The sequence below is a fragment of the Leptonotus elevatus genome, chromosome 5 (assembly GCF_054856555.1).
Source record: "Leptonotus elevatus isolate MCC_2025b chromosome 5, RoL_Lele_1.0, whole genome shotgun sequence".
NCBI classification, from domain to species: Eukaryota; Metazoa; Chordata; class Actinopteri; order Syngnathiformes; family Syngnathidae; genus Leptonotus; species Leptonotus elevatus.
The window spans coordinates 26,322,290-26,345,213 of NC_141243.1; the positions used below are offsets into that span (position 1 = coordinate 26,322,290).

Sequence of the window (22,924 nt, forward strand, 5' to 3'; positions counted from 1 at the left end):
TTGTTAGATTGGAGGGGTTGTTGAAAATTCTGTAATTGATAGTCAATAAAAATCCCTGAAAGCCTAAATATCAGGGAGAAAAAAAGAAAAAGGTTAAGTTTTGCAGCAGTGAATTTTAGGGGTGTGCTCATAAAATTGATACAGGAATACATTGTTGTAGGCCTCTTTACAACACATTTGTTGATATGAAGGCGTCAGAATCGATATTGCAGATTCATTCATAAAGGGGCGGGGGGGGGGGGCAGTGGCCACTATTTTTTAAGTGGACGATATGTGCTGCTTTAAAGACACCCTTTTTCTTTTAGCACTCAGTTCCTTAGACTCCAATATTAGATTTGGCAGAGGCATCTTTTGTTGAATTACAGGTATAATTCTTTAATTAAACAAAATATACAAGTTTCCTCCTGTAAAAATCATTAAGCCAATAATTTATACATTTAAGGCAAGTTGTAAAATGTCTAAAGTCTCCGTTTATGTTTAACAAATTTAAAACACCAAAAATCATGCTTTTTCCACTAAGTACTGTCTCAACTGTTCTCCATTTTAAATAATGTAAATGTATAGGATCGTATGCTGAGAAAGGTTTCTTGGGAGCAGTAATATGGCGACCTCGCGGTTTCAAAAGTCTTGGCCTATTTGTTATCCAGTAATATATACAGATTAGTGAGTGATCCTCACTACTTTTTTACACAAGAGCCACATTAACAGAGCAAAGTCAATGGGGGAGCCTCTTTAGCTACAATATATAAAATAAACCACAACAATAACCTGGAACACTGACATGAGCACCCTGTGTTGCCATGTTTGACAGTTACCCCCATTTTGAAAACAACATTGATTGAGATGAAAGCAGACTTTTGCATATTTGTCACGTAATGTTTGTTATAATATATTCATATAGCAGAATATTAAAAAAAACGGAAACATTTCTGCAGAAATTTTGAACGAGACTGCTGACTTTTGCAAGGTGGAAAGACGCATGTAGTACTTGTAGCAATAGAAGTAGTAGTAGGACTTTTAGTAGTAGCAAGTACTTGTAGTAGTAGTAGTAGTACTTGTAGTAATAGTAGAAGCAGTAGTACTTGTAGTAGTAGTAGTAGTAGTAGTAGTAGTAGTACTTGTAGGAGTAAAAATTACTGTGTTTGTATATGGTTGTAAATGGCCAAAAGGCATGTGCCTATATTACATTCTGAAAATATGATAACAGTGAGTGAAAACTATTGATGTGTCATGGTATTAAAATTACAGCTCTAAAATGTCATTTTTTGTGTCCCATCAATGGTAAGGTCTCTTTAGAACAGACCCCAGGTATTCGTGTCAATGTCACGCTAGCACTTACACATTTACACGTTTTTGTTGTTGTTTTTTAAGGACAACGCAAACTACAAAGGCCACCCTTGTGTATCTTTACTTAATCCCCTCTTCCTCCTTTCTCGCTGTGCGAACCCCCGCTCATGATTGATGGACTGTTTCCGAAGCTGTGTTGTCTTGTCTGCATATGCAAATTCGGCTGTGCGAACTCACTGGTTTCTCACACTATCCTGGTTGGCTGCTGTCCTAGGCACCCTTCAAGCGTCAATTTTGAAAGTTGTGTTTACAAACAGCAACGGAAAAACATCTGACAGTACCTTTAAGTTACTTCAGTGACCATTGTGGGTTTTTCTTCCTTTAACTCATTCACTCTAAGCCATTTTCACTGAAGCAACCCCTTCCGCTCCCGGCTGATTACTGGATTTTGACTGATTTTGCAAGGCCCACAGAATATTGTGTTCTATTCCTATAAAAACATGGAACCTACCAAAAGAAAGATTAGAGTCTCTTCTTTCATCCAAAAAAACCCCCATACATTTGTATCTGTTTTCCGTTTTGCAATTTGCTTTAAAATATAGCTACGTTTCATTATTACAAACCACTTGCAACATGGCCCTGGCTGATCTCTTATACTCTGTTGCTACCTGATGGCCTTCTTTTTTTTCTCTTTTTTTTTTTATAACTACCATTGCTTTAAGCCACCTCTTCATGTCAGAAGCTGCATCAAAGCCTTCTGTATGCTATAGCATAAAAAACAAATATGTTTTTTAGGGGGAGAAGGACAAAGTATAAAAAACGTGTTTATATGTTTTTGGGTTTGAATGACTTAATGGAACAGTAGCACCAATGTTGTGTTTGCTATGTCTAAAAAGAACAGAAGACTGCACCTACTGCACATCAAATACAGGGAGTCCTCTAGTTATGTCGTACGCGACCTTTGGCGTTTTGACTTTACAGCGCCCCTGCCTCGTCTGTAGCACCTTGTTTTTCGTTAATTTCCTACAGTAATCATCATGCCATTTAAAATTATTTAAAAATGTGTTGTTGTTACGTCCAGCAACGGACGTCCATCAAGCAAGTCGGCTCGCCATCAGGCGCGTTACATTTCCGTGTTTAAGTTTGAATTAGCTCTGCTCTGCCGTCCGTCAGCAATTAATGTCTGTGCGGAAACACAAAATATTGGTTACGGCTCTTCCGGGTCGCGCAAATGTTTTTTCAAGTATTTTGATGTAAATATTGACCTTAACAGTGAAATCCAACTTTGAAATTTGGGTTACATTGCCAGCGTAGGAACGTAACTCGGTCGTAACTCGAGGACTCCCTGTAGCAGCCTAAATTGCTGCTTTGTTAAATTCAGGGTCTCAAAGACTGGTTTCAGATCTTAATTGAATTCTGAATGACCATTAACAGAGTACAACCTGACAGACATGACAGTGTGTGTGTGTGTAGAGAAAAACTAAATTATTTACCTCTTTTGCTGTATGTGCTAAACTTTCTTGCTCATTCAGTTTCATCTCAAGTTCAGCCACTCGTCTCTCTAGTAACTCCTTAACAGTGGCATTGTGTGACCCCTGATATTTGGAGTTAGAATAGGGGGGGGGGGGGAATTACATAAGTTAGGGCCAGAGAGGAAGAGATAGTTAAATCAAAGCACAGTAATTTCTGGACTACAAGCCGCTACTCTTTCTCTTGCATTCGACCTAATACAAAGGTGCGGCTTGTTCATCAGATCACAAGGTGGCGCACTATAAAGGAAGCGCAGGAGCGTCAGGCAGAGCAAAACAAACCAAGTGAGCCCAAATACAGTAGGAGAGACAGAACGAGAGCGAGACAATTTGCGCCCTCATTATGGAAAAGAAAGTAGCGGGAACCCGGTGCGGTAACATTAAAACACCTGCGGCTTACAGTCAGGTGCGGCTTATATGTGTAACAAACTCGAGTATTCCCCAAATTTAGCTAACGCGGCTTATAGTCAGGTGCGCCTTATAGTCCAGAAATTACTGCATGTGTGAAATTTTTCACATATTCCTCGAGCCTATTTTTTTTCTGGTACCACAATTTAGAATTTCAAAACAAAATGATACTCTTACTCTAGCATTATGGTCATGCTTTGTTGACACTGAAGAGCATACATATACTCTCGTATAGACATGGCTGCACATTTCTTACTTAATTTATGTTGAAACCTCAAGGACTCAACCTCAAGAACAGACCTGAAAATGTTTCAAATTGCACTGTAAAATAAATCTCAAAAAGACAACTATGAATAGAATACAGCATGTTCTATGAACAAAAAATAACAAAAAATGCGCAGACAGGCCTTTGAGATACACTAAACTCACCTGTTCCTGTTGCAACTTCAACTCCAGCAAATTTCTCTCATCTTTAAGGTCAGCAATCTCTTTGAGATGTTTTTCTTTTGCTGAGGCTAAAGCCTGCTTGCACTTTACTGTCCACCTTTCCTCTAGCTCTGCTTTCAGCTGACATGCCTGACAAAAAAAAATATATTTAAAGTTAGCAATTAGACTTTAAAGATAGTTAAAATAATAATTCAGGATTTTTCAAATAAAATGTTCGGTGTGTTCCAACTTTGACTGCTTAGTGTCTCAACATGAATCTTTTGATGACATTTATCTAGAAGTATTTGGACAAGGGCTTTTAAAAACAAATAGCAAAAAACATCAACAGCATGACTTAAGTGTAGACTACCAGAATTCATTTAAGAGCTTGAAACAACTTGAAAATATCTGAATTTTTTCGGGTTGAAGGGTGGTAAAGTTGTTTAATGGGTATATTGAGGCTGCCAGGTGCACCTTCAAAATGCAAAAAAAAAAACATCACCTGTCTCAAACAGGCTCTGCCACCACGTCAACTCAGTGTTTCCCACAGATTTGAAATCTATTTGGGTGGGTGGACTCCGGCGGGCTGGGTGGAAGAGGGGGTGGATGGGGGTGGGTCTCAGTCCTGTTACATCTCCTCCAGCCTCACGATCCACAAAGTGACGGCACACTAGCATGCAATTACATGCGGTATATCCGGCTGCAACACGTGTTTTTTTCCTTTCTTTTTTTTTTTTTTTTTTTTTTTATATAATTTTTAATAAATTTTCTTGAAAACCTTTTGGGTGGTAGCCAGTTTATTTGGGTGGCCCACCCAAGTATTAACATGTGGGAAACAACTGTGGCACACACGTCTTGTAATAAGGGGTGGAATGAAAACTGATTTGAATAGAAAATGGGGTTTTATCTTAAAAGATACAGGTGCATCGGTACACAGGCATCGGCCCCAAGAAAGATTGAACTGGCAGATGGCCCCATCATAAATCTATTTGATAAGGCTGATGATTGTTTTTAAATTGAATTGAATTAAGGCCATGTACACACGTAGCAGGGTATTTTTAAAACGGATATTTTCCTCCTGTAGGTGTAGAAAAATGTAGTGGACACACCACCACGTTTGTAGAAAAGAAAACCTCCACAGCATTAATGCGTTTTTAATTAAGTTCATAACAATTCCAGACCTTAAGGTGGCAACAGTTCCCCAAATCCTATCCAGAGTACGCCTCCGTCTGGCGACGCCACTTCCACAAATTGGGCCTACAATGAGATGCATGCCAAGCCTCTAGGTGGCAGTAGTTAGCCAAGTACTGCTAGACACTTGACGTCACTTCACCATACGTCACACAAGCACGGACTGTCAGCCGCTGATCTGTATATATGCGGATCAGTGCTGTCAGTGCACACAAGACTTTTTATTTATTTTATTAATTAAAAAAAAATACTTATAAAAAGTCAATGAGTACATCATAAACGGAGCATAGAGGAAAACAAAGAGGATAAATACAAAATCTTTAAAAGCTTCACTTCTTTTTTTAACAACTTTCTTTCCCACTCACTCACCACACACACACATATACAAACATGGTCTCTCCCCGGTGGGGAAGCGAATTCACGCCACCTTTTTTTCTTCTTTTTTAACAACTTGGTATGTGATTGAGTAATGTGTGTAAAGGATGACGTAAAACTTCGTTTACTGACGGACACACGCGACCGCGGCGCTAGATAAATACGCAAATCTTCACTTTGGCCGGAGTTTTTAGAAAACTCCGTTTGTAATGAAAAAAATCCTCACGGGCGTGTGGATGACAAGGCAAGCCGCAGAAAAATATCTCCCGTTTTGAAAAAAACCCGGCTACGTGTGTGTATACATGGCCTTACTTAAATAGTTTAGACTTTGAAGGGCACTTACATGTGATTAAATGTTAATAAACATGACAAAAGCCACAAATACACTTGTTCTCTAGTGTCTGCAAATCTCTTTGAAGGAAATGTCACATTTACAGTACTGACCATTGATAAGTTAATTTACATCAACAAGAAATGTATTACATCATATCCTCCCGAACTGGTTCCACTTCAATATGCACCTTACTTGAATCATTGAAATATATATAGAAACTTCTTTTATTGCAGAGATGTACACCCCTACTTAAAATGCAATGACTAATTATTAATTAATAAATACTCAAACAAAATATTCTCATATTTTCAATATTTTTTAAATCAATTCCCACCAAATATTGGCATATTCCACTTAAGTCAAAATAAAATGATTCTGAATAACAATTTCTTTGCATTAAATTGATGATTCATTGTTAATTAAAACAACAGCTACATTAACAATTGTGAATATTCACTGGATTTTTCTTTAAAGATATGTTCATAATTTAATTTAAGAATTTGATGGCCATGGGTTCCAGACTTTAGGAAGTCGTTGACAGAAAAGTATTCAAAATTGTACGAGGAGTTGTGATATAGAGAACGGAGTTCCACCAACACTAAAGTACCTCGTGGAACGGAGTAATCAGAAAAATAAATTTATAAGTGCTCTTTAAAAATCCTTTATCAATGCTAAAAATAGCAATGATTTATTAAGTAAAATATATGATGGCTGGAAAAGGGACATACAAAGTTCTGATTCCAAAATAAGATGTAAGGAATGTTTACAGCTTACATATTCAGTTACACTGCGATTGGCTGGCAACCAGTTTGGGGTGTACCCCGCCTACTGTCCGAAGCCAGCTGGGATAGGCTCCAGCGACCCTTGTGAGGACAAGCGGTTATGAAAATGGATGGATGGATAGTCAGTTATAACCAATGAAAATCTTTGATGAATCCAGTATAAATACAATAATTTATTATAGCAGGGATACAATTCATAAATTTGATTCATCTTATTCATTCCTTTTGGTACTGTGGAAAAATACATGAAACCTGGATTGATATTCAGGATTGGCTTTCTATTGTCTGTAAACAGAGATTTTTGTTTAAGCCAGAGGTAAACAGTTTACGCTTACTTAAAGATGTGATTTTTTTTTTTATATCCAGTGGGATAGCAACTTTCATTTTATTCATTAGTTTATAAGAAGTTATTGTTACAACATTGGAAAAAAACAGAACTTCCAGGAATAAGTAAATGGAAATCTTTAATTAAATATTTTTTTACATATTGAGAGAACTATATCAACGGACAATAATAAACAAAAACAGTTTGATTTTGTTTTGTTTGGAAGCAAATATTTGAGGCCCTGTAATTAGCACAATACTATTAGTATTATTGAGTTAAATTAATGTATTAGATACATTATTTACTTACCATTTCTATAAATTATTGTGTTCTTTTTTTGGTCCTCTGAATCTTTGTTGCTTTTTCTCTCTTTATTCCATAACAACTGTATGTTGAAAGTAGCACCAGGAATATATTGTGTTTTGTTTGTATATGTGTGAGTGTGGAGTAGGGTATGTGTACGTGTATATATCTGTAGGTTATGTGAATATGTATGTTTCTAACTAGTACCGTATGTTTTGAGTTTATTGGTCATGTCTGATATCTGTTTTTTGTGTGTGTTGTGACGGAGTTATATTTGTTTTGTTTACATAGACCTTGGTTTAGCTTGTCTGTCAGATTGTTTTTTGTTTTGGTTTCTCGGGGTTTGTTGGTTATGTTTGTGACGTTTGTTTTTTGTGTTGTAAAAAAAGAAAAAAATTGTACGAGGAGGGGCAGTGAAAAAGTAATGATCCCAATTTAATGTAATCTACTAAAAATGAAAATGTTTGAGAATTTATCACAGTTTACACTTTCGATAGATGTTTGAATGTTGTTGTTTTTTTAAAGCTTAGTTTGCCCGTCAGAAGCAGAAGCATTATCATTGCTGTTGGCAACATATTGTGATAATATCGTATCTAAAGTTACTCCACGATACCCACCCAGGATGCATAATCATAAAAACTAACAGTACAGTACCGAGCTGCCAAGTGAAGTGACACAATCAACAACATTATGAAGGACACTTACTTGTTTCAGACCATCTTGATTTGTCTTCAGGTCATTAACTTCCTCCTCCATTTTTTCCAGCTTTAGCTCGATCTCGTTGCATCTTTGCATCTCTGCACGGTATTGGGCCTGGGCTCTTTCTGCTACTTCCCTCAGCTCTGACACAAAAAAGCACATTCTCACTGCAGTGTTATGTCAATGATTGTGTCCTTTGTTCATTTATAATATGAGATTGGTATGGAGGTAAATATGGTGCAAAACTAACTGGAATTTTTTTTTGTACCTGTAGAAAAAAAGTCTAAATTTGTATCTGTAAAAGTCGTGATTTGTACCTGTAAAAAAAATGTGCACCTGTAAAAAAAAATGTGTACCTGTAAAAAAAAAAAAAAATTGTATCTGTAAAAAAGAAAATTGTACCTGTAAAAGTCATGATTTGTACCTGTACAAAAAAATGTTTGTACCTGTACAAAATAATGTTTGTACCTGTACAAAAAAGTGTAAATTTGTATCTGTAAAAGTTGCGATTTGTACCTGTAGGAATGACAACTTTTAGTCAAAGAAGTCGCCACTAGGAGTCACAAGTGGTTTTTCTGCTGCTGTCCAGTCACGTGAGTTTTGCACCAAATATCTCGCTACAAATGGTGATTCGTACTCGTAGAGCACCGTGATTTGTACTCGTAGAAGAAGAGGGCGGGCTCTGGAGGATTTGGGCGGGCTAAAGCTCAACCTCATTGGTTGAGCGAACGACAGTGGGTTGAACTCAAATGACGCCACGTTTTTATCATTAATATGCACAATTTTCCGAAATTCCAAACAACCTCTTTTTTTAAACTGTTTGCAAAGCATACATTGCAAAAATACTGACATTTATCAAGAAATTGTAATATTCAAAATAAAATGATTAAATACAGAGGATAAAGGGTTGAGGTTAAAATACCTGTAGCGGCTTAAAGATTCACTCGCAGTAAAAACGTTTTGTTTTCATTTTATTATGATAGTAAGAGTACAGATACTTGAATATAATGTTAGTCAAATACAAGTCGCTGAGTACTGTCCACTTTTGGTTATAGGTTTAGGTTATCTTGTAAAACATTCAATAGGGTTCTGTAGCTCTATAGTAATTTTCATATCTAAGCACTAAGCAGCAGTTTATGAGGTATTTTTAGATTATTAGTATTATTATTTTTACAGGTACAAGCTATTGATCGTATGTTTACAGTGGTAGGCTTCAAATCTTGAAATAAAAATTGTGACTTCAATGTGTTCAATTTTCGTGACAATTAACAACATGAGCTGAGCTAGTTAGCACCGGATTACAAGCTATGATCGTACAATAAATCTTACCTTCATACTAAAACGTCTTTCTTTCTGCCCACTTTGAGTGCTCTGCATGTTAACCAACGTTTAAGCTGTTCCACACGGTGTTTGTATATTGAACCATGTTTACATTTTCACGCCTGGGACGTCCTCTTCTTCCAAAATGACACATAAACTGGTGTGGCTACTCTGTTTGGAATTTCGGAATTGTGCATATTAATGATAAAAACGTGGCGTCATTTGAGTTCAACCCACTGTCGTTCGCTCAACCAATGAGGTTGAGCTTTAGCCCGCCCAAATCCTCCAGAGCCCGCCCTCTTCTTCTACGAGTACAAATCACGGTGCTCTACGAGCACGAATCAGTTTTGCACCATTTGTAGCAAGATATTTGGTGCAAAACTCACGTGACTGGACAGCAGCAGAAAAACCACTTGTAACTCCTAGTGGCGACTTCTTTGACTACAAGTTGTCATTCCTACAGGTACAAATCATAACTTTTACAGATACAAATTTACACTTTTTGTACAGGTACAAAAAAATGTTTTACAGGTACAATTTTTTTTACACGTACAAATAAATCACGACTTTTACAGATACAAATTTAGACTTTTTTTCTACAGGTACAAAAATTTTTTACAAGTTAGTTTTGCACCATATTTACCTCCATAGATTGGCCATCTCTGATTTTTATAGACCGAGAATTCAAAGGCCATTCTTATTATACTTGGCCTATGCCTACTATTTTATCCATGTTCTCAACATTTGGTTGTTTGCAGGCTACAAACTGAACCTTACCAAGAGTGGGCTGATGCCACTTAACACTGCAGCCCAAAATTTCCCCATTGGATACACTACCATTTAAAATCGCCAATAGACAATTTACTTATCTTGGTGTGCATGTTACAGACAGATTTGAGGTTCTTTTTCAGGCAAATTTTCTTCCCCTTTTAAACGTGTTAAAGAGGATTTGGATCACTGGTCTCTATTTCAGCTTTCGCTAGTTGCAAGCATCAATTCAATTAAGATGAACATGTTGTCCAGATTTCTTTATCTTTTTCAGTGTTTTTCCCATTTTCCTCACAAGGTTTTCTTTAGGAAGTTAAGCCTGGTTCACACAGCAAGATTTTAAAATTGTTGGCCGACTTCCAAACTCTGAGAGACACCACACGTGAAGATAAAAAAATCACGGCAAGGTAGTAGTAGCAGTAGTAAGTTTTGAACGTACCGTGTGTGGTGTGTAGCCAGACTGCACAATCAACACACCACATACGAGCCGAGTTCATTGATGAATGTGATGGGAAGTCTCGCAAAACCTCTCGGGATTAAACGTGATTTCCGAGTCAACAAACATGCAGGACAAGTCGCGATACTACTTCCTGGTTTTCAGTCAGAAAAGCGGCATAAAAAGAAAAGGCGTTGTTTAAAGGAGTATATACGGGCTCTGGTGCCCTCGGTGCTGGCAGCGCGGGTTTGCGTTCCACCTGGAGACCACGTTTATTTTTGTAGTATGTGTGTGTGTATAAAAAATAAAAAAAAAATAAAAAAGAGTGTAATAGCGCAAGCACGGACTTACTGATGCATCATGACTTTTGATTTGGGATTTCCCACTGGCTTCCTTGCCGGCTCGCTTTCTGATTGGCCGCACGTCACTGTCAACCGGCTGCAATGTCGTTTGTCCTCGGGGCACACCGCTCACAGAGCGAAGTCGGGCCAAAATAATCCAACATGTTGAATATCCCCGATTTCAAGTCGGAGGTCTTTCCGAGCGCCAATATCGGGATGCGCTGTGTGTGGTGTCAATACACACGGCAGGATTATCTGTTAAATTATCGTTTGCGTGTCGGCGCGTCCTTGCGACTAGGAGGGGAAATTCGGGGCTAAAATCTGGCCAATTCTCCTGCCATGTGAACCAGGCTTTAGATAACCTTATTTTGTCTTTTGTTTGGGAGGAGAATACGGCATGGAGGCAATTTTTGCAAAGATCTAAAACTGACGGCTGCCTTGCATTCCCGAATTTTGGGTTTTATTACTGGTCAGCAAATTTTAGGATTATTCAATATTTGTTACAAAGCATAAATATGACTCCCAGTTATGGGCTGCAGCAAAATAGTGCACTGGTCTTTGCTCTATGCATGGCATTGTCTCATTTAGTGTAAGATCATTCACAGGGCTCCTGGGACTAAAGAAAGGCTGTCCAAGAAATATCAGGAGGTCAGTTCTGCCAGACCCTTTTGGCTGCGTTATTTGGAACATCCTCAAGGATACTGAAATTGCCTCAGGTTAATCAGGATGTGATCTCTCTTTATTCACATGTTTAATACTTTTTCCCCGTTTCATTTCACGTTATTACACACAAATAATGTTTTGATCTTATTAGTTCTGTTTTCTTTGCATGCATAGATTAATATGTTTGTTCCCAACATCTGGTGAAAATTTCATATCAATAGCACCTTTAGAAATGTATTTACTCATAAAAATGGTGACGTGTTCAATACTTATTTCAGCTGCTGTGTGTGTGTGTATATAAATAAATATATATATATGTTTTTACTTATTTTATACTTTTATTTAGGCCTTTTTGGTCCTCCATGATGTATATATGGATAGGTCTGATGCCCCTAAACATTTTGAGTGGCTGTAAGCAAAAAATATATATTCATAACACTTAGTTATCACATGTCAAAAGCAGAGCCATTTTTGGGCTAAAATCCCACAAGTCTATTTAAAAGACGAAGAAAAACATCCACGGGTTAACACATCTAGCTGTAAATAGTAAATACCATCAAAAGTCTCATATTAATCTTTTGATTTGAAACCCAAATGTTTTCAGGATACAACAAACCAAGGAATTGACCTAGCTGTTATGAGGGTCAATGTATTAACACTAACCTTCCAGCTGTGATTCTAGCTCACAGATGCGTATAGAGTGGCGTTCACACTCAAGCAGGCTTGTGCTCAGTTTAGTCTGCAGTTCCAAAACCTTCTGCTGATGAGTCTCTAGTTTCACTTGAGAAAGATGAGCTGTGATTGATGATAGTTCTTCCCTCACCTGAATCTGGTGGGATATCAGGTGGGGAATCAGTTAGATACAGTCACAGTATGGGGTTTGGAGCTCTACCCAAAATGAAACCCTATGCCTCAATAAAGAGTGAACTATTTGCAAAAGCACAAATAACATGGGGTGTTAACCATAGGAAGCAAATGATGTATGACAAATGACACACTGAAGGGAAAAGAGAAAAATCAAATGGCAAGTACAATTAACCACTGTATGTCGACAGTGACATATTGTTAAGAAATATGTTTGTAGACAATGAGGATGTTGAATATTTAAACGGCTTTGTAACGGAATGGACGACGGATAATTACCACTCGATTCCACAAGGTTATTACAACTGCGCTCCTGTGTTGAAGGTAAATATATTCGCAGATGCGACACAGTTGTTAGTTAAATTTTTAATATACAGTAATTTCTGGACTATAAGGCGCACCTGACTAGAAGCCGCGCTAGCTAAATTTGGGGAATACTCAAGTTTGTTACACAGACAAGCCGCACCAGACTGTAAGCCGCAGGTGTTTCCGCACCGGTTTATAAGAGTTCCCTCGACTTTCTTTTCTGTAATGAGAGTGCAAATTGTCTTCCTCTCGTTCTGTCTCTCCTACTGTACTTGGGCTCACTTGGTTTGTTTTGCTCTGCCTGACGCTCTTGCGCTTCCTTTATAGTGCGCCACCTTGTGATCTGATGGGTAAGCCGCACCTTGACCAGGGTCGAAGTGAAAAAAAGTAGCGGCTTATAGTCCAGAAATTACTGTATTTAAGGTTTATAATATTAAACATAAGTTTGTAAAAATGCCACAGGTGTAAACTCTGAAATGTTTTGGGAATTTTGTTTCTATCTGCTTCAGGAGCTGAGATATCAATTATTTAGTAAGCATTGACAATATTGTTAAATATCCAGTAAAACTTCAGGTTTAGAGGCATGTTTTGCTAGGCGCTTTAGGCCTTAATGGGTTAAAGAACCACATAGATCCATAGAACAATAACCATTAAAGATTTGCTTATTTATTGCTCGTAAAGCATTGTTCATAAACTCACAGTATATTCCTGCTAAAGTTTTTTCGTTTTTAGTAGAGCTGTCAAACGATATTTTTTTTTAAATCAGATTAATCACATCTTAGAATTTTGATTAATCACGATTAACCGCTTAATAAAAAATGATTTTTATCTAAAAAAATAAAATAAATCCCGCCAAATTTGAAGAGCAAATTTGCATTAATTCTTTTGACATTAAATATTATGAGGACGTCTTCAACATGATCCACTGCACACGCTCATCCTCCTCTTTTTCTAATCAGTTAATTACTTGCATAATTTAAAATGGAAAAAAATGACCCTGATATTTTGACATGAACAAATATTCTAAATGTTATACGCAAACATTCATTAAATGCTTTATTTTTTATGCATGAAATTATGTTTATTGCTCAAACACAACCTGTGCTACCTTAAACATAGCCATCCGCTGTCACGCTAAAGGATAATCTATTGTCAAAATGAATAGTGCGATTTATCTGCGTTAATTTATGATTAATGCGATAATTTTTTGTGATTAATTAATCAGTTAACGCTTTTACTTAGACAGCACTAGTTTTTAGTAAAGTTATTTAGTAGGCATTGACAATATTGTTGAATATCCAGTAAAAATTTAGGTTTTCGGAGGTGATTCTAAAGTCATCCATAGGTTTTAGAGGCATGTTTGGCCAGGCGCTTTAGGCCTTAATGGGTTAACAGACCTCTGACACAGAATAGAATAGCTGTATTTATACTGAGACTTGATTACGCACATAACAGATTACATTTTGTCATAAGGGCAACAGGTGATCAATTAAGACATCACTCTGAAGACAAGTGGCACTGAACGAAAAGGGGGCTGTGTACTTTTGCACATTACTTTTAAGTTTTTTGGTTGTAAAAGAAGTCAATGAAATAAGATATACACTTTGTTTCGCTCGCCGATTGTGTGCTAATTTGTGTTTAACTTGCACATAAAATTCCAAAGAAATATATTTATGTTTGTGGTCGTACCATGCACAAATGTTGAAAAACTCAAAAGGTATGAATACTTTTACAAGGCGCTGTACATGTAACTGTAAGCTTTAATCTCCAGGAGCCAGATGTCGAGGTCAGATAGATGATCTACTGTAAATTTTTCAGTCATGGAAAATGCACACAAAATTAAAAAAAGACAGGTGAAGATCAATATATTTGTTTGATATATTTGTGGATCTGAAAAACGCGTGAAAATTGCGAAAATATTTGTGGATCAGAAAAACGTGAAAATCATGAAAATGTTTGTGGATCTGAAAAACACATGGAAATTACGGACGTATTTGTCAATCCCAAAAACATGTGAAAATCCCAAATTTATTTGTGTGAATAATTTTGAGACAAATCTCTCCCCATAAGTGAAATCTGTTGTAACCTGTCCGAAAGGAATCAAAACTTTATTAGATCACTTGACCGCCAAAACGAACAGGGCGACACCAAATCTGACATCATATATAAAAGAAGCAAATATATGGGCCTACCAAAAACATTTTTAAAAAATGTGTGTATTTTAAGTATGAAGTATGAGCTCACTTGTGTATTAGGATGAATTTATCTCTATAGACCTAAAGTACATCCATGCCAAATGGGACCTTTGCATCATGACTTGAAGTCACAAGTCACCTCTCCACAACAAAATTAAAAAGAACGGCTTAGCAGATAGAGGCCACTCAAAAAACCGAGTTTGTTTAGTTCTTTAATGTGCTTGAAAAAAAAGGAATTCGGAATTGTGTTGTGACGTTATTTGTTCCTTACAAAATGCCAAGTGACATAACCAGTGTAAGCAGAGCTACATTTTCAGCCCATTACATTTTGCAGTCATTAGAAACACTGACCTTGTCTTGTTCAGCCTGCAGTAGTCTGGCCTGACTCTGTTCACTCGAAGACTTGAGGGAGTCATTTCTCTTTTCCATAAGTGTATTGCTCTGTTTCATATATCTACATGAGATACATGACAAGGCATTGTATTTGGGACTATGGACAGTAAGAATTAAGACAACTGAAAATTATTCAAACTCACCTTTGGCTTTGGTTGAATAGTTCACTAATCTTTCGGTTTTGCTCCTCAATACGAGAACCCTTCTCAAATATTTCCTTCTTTAAAAATTCATTTTCCTATAAACAAGGAAAGGATATTATACAGTGGACATAAAAGTTCTACACACCCCTGTTCCAATTCCACGTTTTTTGTAATGTCAAAATAAGACCAAAAATTGATTACCGCAAATTTTATTTTTATTTTTTACATCTTTAACTCTTTGACTGCCAGACGTTTTCAGAAAAGGGATGCCGTCAGTGCCAGCCGATTTAAGCATTTTGACTGATCTTTCAAGGTCCACAGAAAATGTTCTGTTTGGACTATGGAAACACACGTACTACCAAATGAAAGATTGGACTTTCATCTTTCATCAGAAAAAAAAAGTTTGTTTCTACCTTATTCCGTTCTTTAGTAATCAACAATAGAAAATGGTTAGTTTGACCCAATTTCGCCTGTTTTGGACCAAAATACGGAGAAATCAAGCTTTTAGTGAAACGATATTATTTCATGCATTCTAGTGAATTTGACACTTCTTTTTGTCCATGAATGATGCCACAAACACCTAAATAGTGCTTTACTTCTATAAAACACTACCACCAAGAATGAAAAAGTGTTTTTTGATAGCAAAATACGTTTATTTACATTCAACAGTGTAACAATTTGACAACAATTTGGCAAACTATTTACAAATGTGTGCAACTGTGGTGCTATTTACAAATATGTGGATGTTTCAACGACAGTTTTTCTTTTTGTAACACTCTCCTGCGTGCAAGGAGACGCAACAGCATTTGCACAACAGATTGCCTCTTCGCGTGCGCCACTTTCTTGCAGGCCGTTTTTTTCCGGGGAATAGCAAGTATATACTGCAGTGTGTCATCAAGTCTAATATCAGGATCATGCTACGGTTTCGTTACGTCTCGTTTCCTCGTGTCCTTCAGTTGCTATACCGGGTGGTAGGAGATGTTCTGATCCATTTTATCCACTCCATTCATGGTGGCATCGTAGTCCAGAAACAGTGTCTTCTCCGTGATCAGACTGTACCCGCTCCTCCGATGAATATGCATTGGACTCGGGGTACTCTTCATTGTCCGATCGAATGTCCGCTTGTGCAGCTCCGGCGTTAGCAGCGGTAGCCGCGCTTAGCCGGTGAGGCTTACTACGTATTCATAGCAGTTGCGTCAAGGCTTCCAACTTTGGCGTCAAGCTCGGATTCATCATCATCATCATCATCAATCTGCATTGGTCGATGCCAACTCTCCATCGCCCGATCGAATGTCCGATTGTGTAGAAGTACCCGGCCGGCTATTGTGCGCGTTTTCCGGCCTTAGCAGCGCTAGCCGCGCTAGCCGCGCTTAGCCGGTGAGGCTTACTACGTGTCATAGGAGTCGCGTCAAGGCTTCCAACTTTGGCGTCAAGCTCGGAGTCATCATCATCATCATCATCAATCTGCATTGGTCGATGCCAACTCTCCATCGCCCGATCGAATGTCCGATTGTGTAGAAGTACCCGGCCGGCTATTGTGCGCGTTTTCCGGCCTTAGCAGCGCTAGCCGCGCTTAGCCGGTGAGGCTTACTACGTGTCATAGGAGTCGCGTCAAGGCTTCCAACTTTGGCGTCAAGCTCGGAGTCATCATCATCGTCGACATCAATGCGCTTTTTAGTATTGATTGATGCTTTCCGTCTTTGAAAAAAATGCTCAAGCGTGAGTTGCTTGCAACCGGTTGCTTGGTCAAGCCACAATGGCTTGAACCAGCCATTGTCTCCTCAACACTCTAGCTCCGCCTCACGTCTTCTACTGACGCCCACGGTGGGCGGCCCATCCAACCTTGTGCAAAGAGAGTCATTGCTGCCCTCTAGGGGCCAAAACGAGTCTTTTACTAATCAGATCTGCCTGATACTTTCAGCACAGCTGCCCAAGGCTTTCCTGCACCCGTTTTTGAAAAAAAAACAAAAAAACATAGGGGACGTCTTTTAACGTCCTCGGCGCCCTTCCCTAGGTTTATGCTAAACGTTTTATAACGTTTATGGCAGTCAAAGAGTTAATGTGAGTCGTGACCTATAATCAGTGACGTCAGTATCACGTTACAAAGTTGTGTGTTGCTGTAAAATAAGCACAATTTGGAGTAGGCCGAACAACTAATCTAACAAGTTACTTTTCCACATAAGTAATCAGTTTAAAGTAAATTTTTAAAGTTACTTTGAAACTACTTTTCATAACACATATGCTTACATACATAAAGGACAGCATGTCAAAGAGTGACAATTTGTACCGCTATCAAGCAGTTACAGTTGACCGCCTGCAGGATTCAGTAGTGAGCAAGTCAGTCGGGAACTAAACGGTGTCCATAATTGTCAATTACTTATTGACAAATAACTGACAATTAGTCTCTGACTGCACAGAGTCGAAAGACAAAAAAATAGGGAGAGAACAGAGAGAAACAGCAAGGTAGAGTTCATAGTCAACATGAACACGCTTGCAAGTAATAGTAAAGAAACTTAGGGAAAAGTAGTTCTATCTATTCTGGACACATTTAAACTTTATTGACAATACAAAGGCAGAATGTAGATTCTGCAAAGAAAAAAAAGGAAAACTTCTGACATAATTTTAATGAAAGTGCCAGTGTCTCTTAATGCAACTGCTGCTGCTTGGTGCTGGATGGAGACTATGGCTGTGCATTCTAGCAATGTCAGTCCCTCCTGAGAGATTCTTCTCCAAAACCAGGTAATTTCTGACAGAAGAAATTATATCAGTTGTTTCACTTGAAATTATTTTAGGAGTAAAAAAGTGAATAGCTTATATTAGTTTAATAAGTTAGTCAATTAGTTTAAGTTCAATTGAAAATAGTGAAGGTTTTTTTGTACTTATTTTTTGTAGCTCAAATCATTCTGAAGAGCCGAAAGAGCAGGCTCTTTTAAGTGAGCCGACCCATAAGAGCCCATCACTAGTGAGCAAGAATTTACAGGAGTACTAGTACACACTTCTCATCCATGGCGCCTCCCGCACACATGCATTGTAATGCAAAACTTATGAATACAGTAAATAAAAATAAAGAAAAAACACCTCATTCCTAACACTAGTACTCACTTAATTTACTGAAATAATTATACATAATAGAAAACATAAGGGAAACGCTTATATTGTACATACTGAAATGCATTGTGGAAGTATTAAATTTCCCATTCTCGTCTGAGTGAGGGCATCAGCATTTTAAACATATTGACAAATCGCACGAGTAGCCTACGTGTCCATTAACAGCAGGAGGGAAGGAGAGAGACTCTCGATTTCAATATGAAAGTACAGTCACTATTTTGAGTTTGTGTCAGCTAAAAACAAAAATATTAAGGTTTGTTGCACACTGTTCAGTCTTGACAGTGTTATTAGCTTAAAAAACACTGTCAAAAAAGAGAAAAGAAAAAAAAACTGATCGCAAGGCGTTTTTATTCACAGTCACACCAGATTGTGTGACTGCAGGAGGTCCTACTATATAAATATATATATTTCCTATATTCTATACAGGGAGTCCTCGAGTTACGAACGAGTTCTGTTCCTACGCTCGCGACGTAGCCCGAATTTCCGCAAAAGTTGGATTTCCCCCGCTAAAGTCGAAATTTATGTCAAAATACTTTGTACAGTAATTAAAAATAAAACATTTGTGCCACTCGGAAGATGCCAGAACCAGTATTTTGTGTTTTCGCACGGACATTGCTGATGGATGGCAAAGCGGAGCTAATGGAAACTTAAAAACGGAAATTTGACGCACCTGTTGGCGAACTGACCTGCTTGATAGACGCCCGTTGGTGGAGGTAAACACAACACAACTTTAAATAACTTTAAAACGACGTGATTACTGTGGGAATTTAACAAAAAAGAAGGTGCTACGGACGAGGCACGGGCGTCGTAAAGTCGAAACGTATGTCGTGTACGTCGTAACTCAAGTACTCCCTGTACTGCTATATTTGAAAACAGTGTGCATTATAAATGTTGAGTTTTGCCATTATTACAATATTAATAATATAAAAATAATGCATCAGATTTATATAGCGCTTTTCTTTCTTAAAAACTCAAAGACGCTTCACAATGGATACATTATTCATGCACTCACACATTCACACTGTGGTGGCGGTAAGCTACTTAAGTAGCCACAGCTGCCCTGGGGCAGGCTGACGGAAGCGTGGCTGCCCCTTTGATCACCACAAAACAATTCGCACCTTCCATACACCAGTGTGAGTAGCACTGGAGGCAATGTGTGTGAAGTGCCTTGCCTATAGACGCAACAACACATGCCTTGGGGAGAGTGGGGATCGAACAGCTGACCTTCTGGTTACTGAACAACCTCAACCTAAAAAAAAAAGCAATCTTTTAAGCCCGTATTTCACTGAGCGGTGCAGGCTTGCGAGGAAAAATGCCAATGCGGACGCCTCAACTCTTCTAATGTTGTGTATAATTTAACCACTACCCTGTGTGGCATACCTGTTTTAGAAGGCTTAGCTGTGTGTGTGTGTTGCATATCTTTATTTTTTTAAGGCTTAATATTGGCATGTGAGTGCATGCATGTTTTTTTGAGTGGTAAAACATGAAACCCCCACAGCCATCAAGGGCAACTACCATTTAAATGCGGCCTGCAATGAAATTATATTGGCACCCCTGATCGAGAGCACTGACATTATTAACACTACAATCATCCGAAAATGTCCAATCGCAGGTACTATAATGGGTGCCACAGGCACACGAAGTGGTGGTAAAATGATTTTTACTGGCATATACCTGGATGATTCTTTGGACGTTTTGCATGATCATGGAGGACTCCATTGATATACCAGACAAGCCCAAGGAGACAGCTCCCTGCCTTTGAAGGTCATCGATCTAACAAATAAAATAATATAAGTAGAAAGTAGGGCCAGTTTGTGTTAAAGCCATACTCTGCATGCTCTTGGATTTTGTACCTTTGATGCAAGTTGATCAACCTTGTCTGCTACTTTTCCGACAGCTAACCGGATCTCTGTGTTTTGCTGTCGGGTCTCAATCATCAAGTAGGAAGTCACGTCATTGGAGCCTGGAAGATATAGTTAAAATATACAAACATTAAAGTATGTTTTTAAATTCTTCTTGTTAGTCTAATTCTTATCTTACCAATGTATGGGACACGAGCAGGATAAACTTGGCTTACAGACTGGAGCTGATTTGTAGGAACAGACATCTGTGTGTAGGAGTAAAGCTTTGAAACAACAGCAGCAGCAACACCCCCACCACCAACAACAACATAATCATAGTAGTATAATAAGAATATGAAATTACATTGAATATAATGGATGTTAAATAATTGGACAATGATTATTATATGAATTTTAACTTGGACTAAATCTGCTCCAAGCAGGATTCAAACACCGATCTCCCACACGCAAAGCATGTGCTTTAACCACTCCACTATTGTGGACTTTGAAGGATCTGTGAAATGGTATGTATGTAAAGTTGTAGTTGAATTTGCTGAATGCCATGTTGAATGAGTGAATTTTGTCATTGAAAATATGGAATATTATAGAAAAAAACAATGTGAAATGACATTCAATACAATAGACGTTAAATAATTAGACAATGATTATTGTTATATGAAAATAAATTTGGACTAAAATGGGAAACGAACCATGTTCTCCCCGGTGGAAGGCATGTGCTTAACCACTGAGTTGACAGACTTGTTAAATTCATGACAGACTGTGTATTTGTATTGAATAATGTGGTATAATACGAGAGCTGTCATTGATGCTGAATATATATATGATAGTCAGTAGGCATACAGCATATCATTTAGCGTAATGGCCTGGGCCCAGTTGTTCAATTCTTGGTTATTTTAACCACTGTTTAACCCCTAACCGGCGGTTAAATACTTAACCCGCCGTTCACTAACCGGCTGTTAAATATGCATATTTCAAAACACGGTTAGTCACGCTGTTTGTTAACGGCACAAACAAAGTTAACCATGCCGTTTGCGTCACTGGTTAGCACCGATATATCACACAATTCCTCTTTTTGTTTACTTCCGGGTCGGCGAAAGAAAACGACCACTGGCACTCGGCGCAAAAAAATAAGCAGGAACTTTTCCACTGATGAAGAAAACGTTATTCAATCAATGCTTGAAACAATTTAGGAATTCATTATTTAAAAAATAATAAATCTACTGTGTGTATGTTCAGTAAATATTTTTTTTATATTTTTGTTAACATTTTTGTAGCATATAATATTGCATGTTTTTGTCTGATTTTGTTTCTCATATTTGTGTGTTTTTTTATCTAACACATTTGTATTTTTGACTGATTTGTATTTTTTGTGTAATATTTTAATAGAGTAGTTTTGAATTATTTGTGTTGTTTGTGTATTTACATACATCTAATATGTGTGTATTTTTCATCTAATATTTGTAACTATCACTAATATTTGTAATTGTTTTAAATTAAAATTTATTTAAAAAATTTCCATTTTCTGTACCGCTTGTCCTCACAAGGGTCGCAGGGGTTGCTGGAGCCTATCCCAGCTGGCTTCGGGCAGTAGGCGGGGTACACCCTGTACTGGTTGCCAGCCAATTGCAGGGCACACAGAGACGAACAACCATACTCACAATCACACCTATGGACAATTTGGAGTGTCCAATTCACCTGCCATGCATGTTTTTGGAATGTGGGAGGAAACCGGAGTACCCGGAGAAAACCCACGCAAGCACGGGGAGAACATGCAAACTCCACCCAGGAAGGCCGATGCCCGGACTTGATCTCACAACCTTTGCACTGGGAGGCGGACGTGCTAACCTATTTAAAAAATTGACTTATGAATTCAAATTAAATAATTAGCCGCTATTCAGTGTTGTCTGTTTGAGCAAACATCACAGGTAACCTCTCGTTGGAATCACCTCCCACTACATGCTGGGCAAGCCCCCTCTCCGTCCATTTTTAGAACTCATCTTAAAAAACACTTTTTTATTTTGTCTCTTTTGACTCAGCATGAGACTTGGCATTGTATTACTGCGTAATTCTTCATCAGAATAATCACCAATGTCAAAGACGAGCCCTCGATAGACTCTCTTTTTCTTGCGCTCAACGGGCATCATAAAGGCAGCATTAGCCACAAATGTAGAGTTAACCACACTGTTAAAAAGATAGCGGGTGGTCCTAAGGTGTGTTAACTTTAACAGCAAATTAACAGCCAGTTAAAGTTAACATAGTTTTGAACAAGATAACAGTGCCGTTAAAGTTAACAGTCGGTTAAATCTACTGAACCAGTGGTTAAAGTTACAACCGAGTTTTGAACAACCGGGCCCTTTTTACATTTGCAATGTACAGTCGGAGGTGGGATTCAAACCCCCAACCTCCTGGTTACTGGACAATGCACTTCACTTTACCAACTGCGCCACTGACCAGTATCAAACACCTGGAAATGATGATTGTTGTATGTAAGAGAGTGGGAGTGGAAAGTTGAATGACTGTCCCATTGAAAATGAATGGGGAAAATTTGATATTAAATGTAAAAGTGGGCGAAACTGTACATAAGTGGAATGAGAAAAATATGAGTCCATTTGGCATGGCAATTTTGGAGCAAGTTGGCATTGGAACGGTGTAAATTGTATGTGGCAGCTGAATGAAGATGAAAAAGTGAGGAAAATAATAAAAATGATGAGTATAATAAAGAATCTGAATAATATAAGTCATTATTGTGTGAATTATTGCTGCTTTTAGCATTCACACTAGCAATAATGACTAATAATGAACAAGAACCAATTTTATTTGCTTTCATAACCTTAAGTGTTTCCAATAAATAAGGACAAAATGAGAG

General features: G+C 37.9%; 1 protein-coding gene across 4 annotated transcripts in view; it reads right to left on the reverse strand.

The window, feature by feature from the left end:
• Positions 1–22,924, reverse strand: part of fkbp15b (FKBP prolyl isomerase family member 15b) — a 56,740-nt gene that overhangs the window by 11,144 nt on the left and 22,672 nt on the right. For 3 of the 4 annotated variants that reach the window (XM_086075658.1, XM_086075657.1, XM_086075660.1), the window contains 9 exons: positions 20,237–20,303; positions 20,050–20,159; positions 19,871–19,969; positions 15,089–15,183; positions 14,904–15,006; positions 11,851–12,016; positions 7,666–7,802; positions 3,654–3,800; positions 2,781–2,882 (listed from right to left, as the gene is read on the reverse strand). In XM_086075658.1, the coding sequence (XP_085931784.1) occupies positions 2,781–2,882; positions 3,654–3,800; positions 7,666–7,802; positions 11,851–12,016; positions 14,904–15,006; positions 15,089–15,183; positions 19,871–19,969; positions 20,050–20,159; positions 20,237–20,303 (1,026 nt within the window). The remainder of the gene's footprint in view (positions 1–2,780; positions 2,883–3,653; positions 3,801–7,665; positions 7,803–11,850; positions 12,017–14,903; positions 15,007–15,088; positions 15,184–19,870; positions 19,970–20,049; positions 20,160–20,236; positions 20,304–22,924) is intronic. The other variant, XM_086075659.1, reaches the window with a different exon arrangement.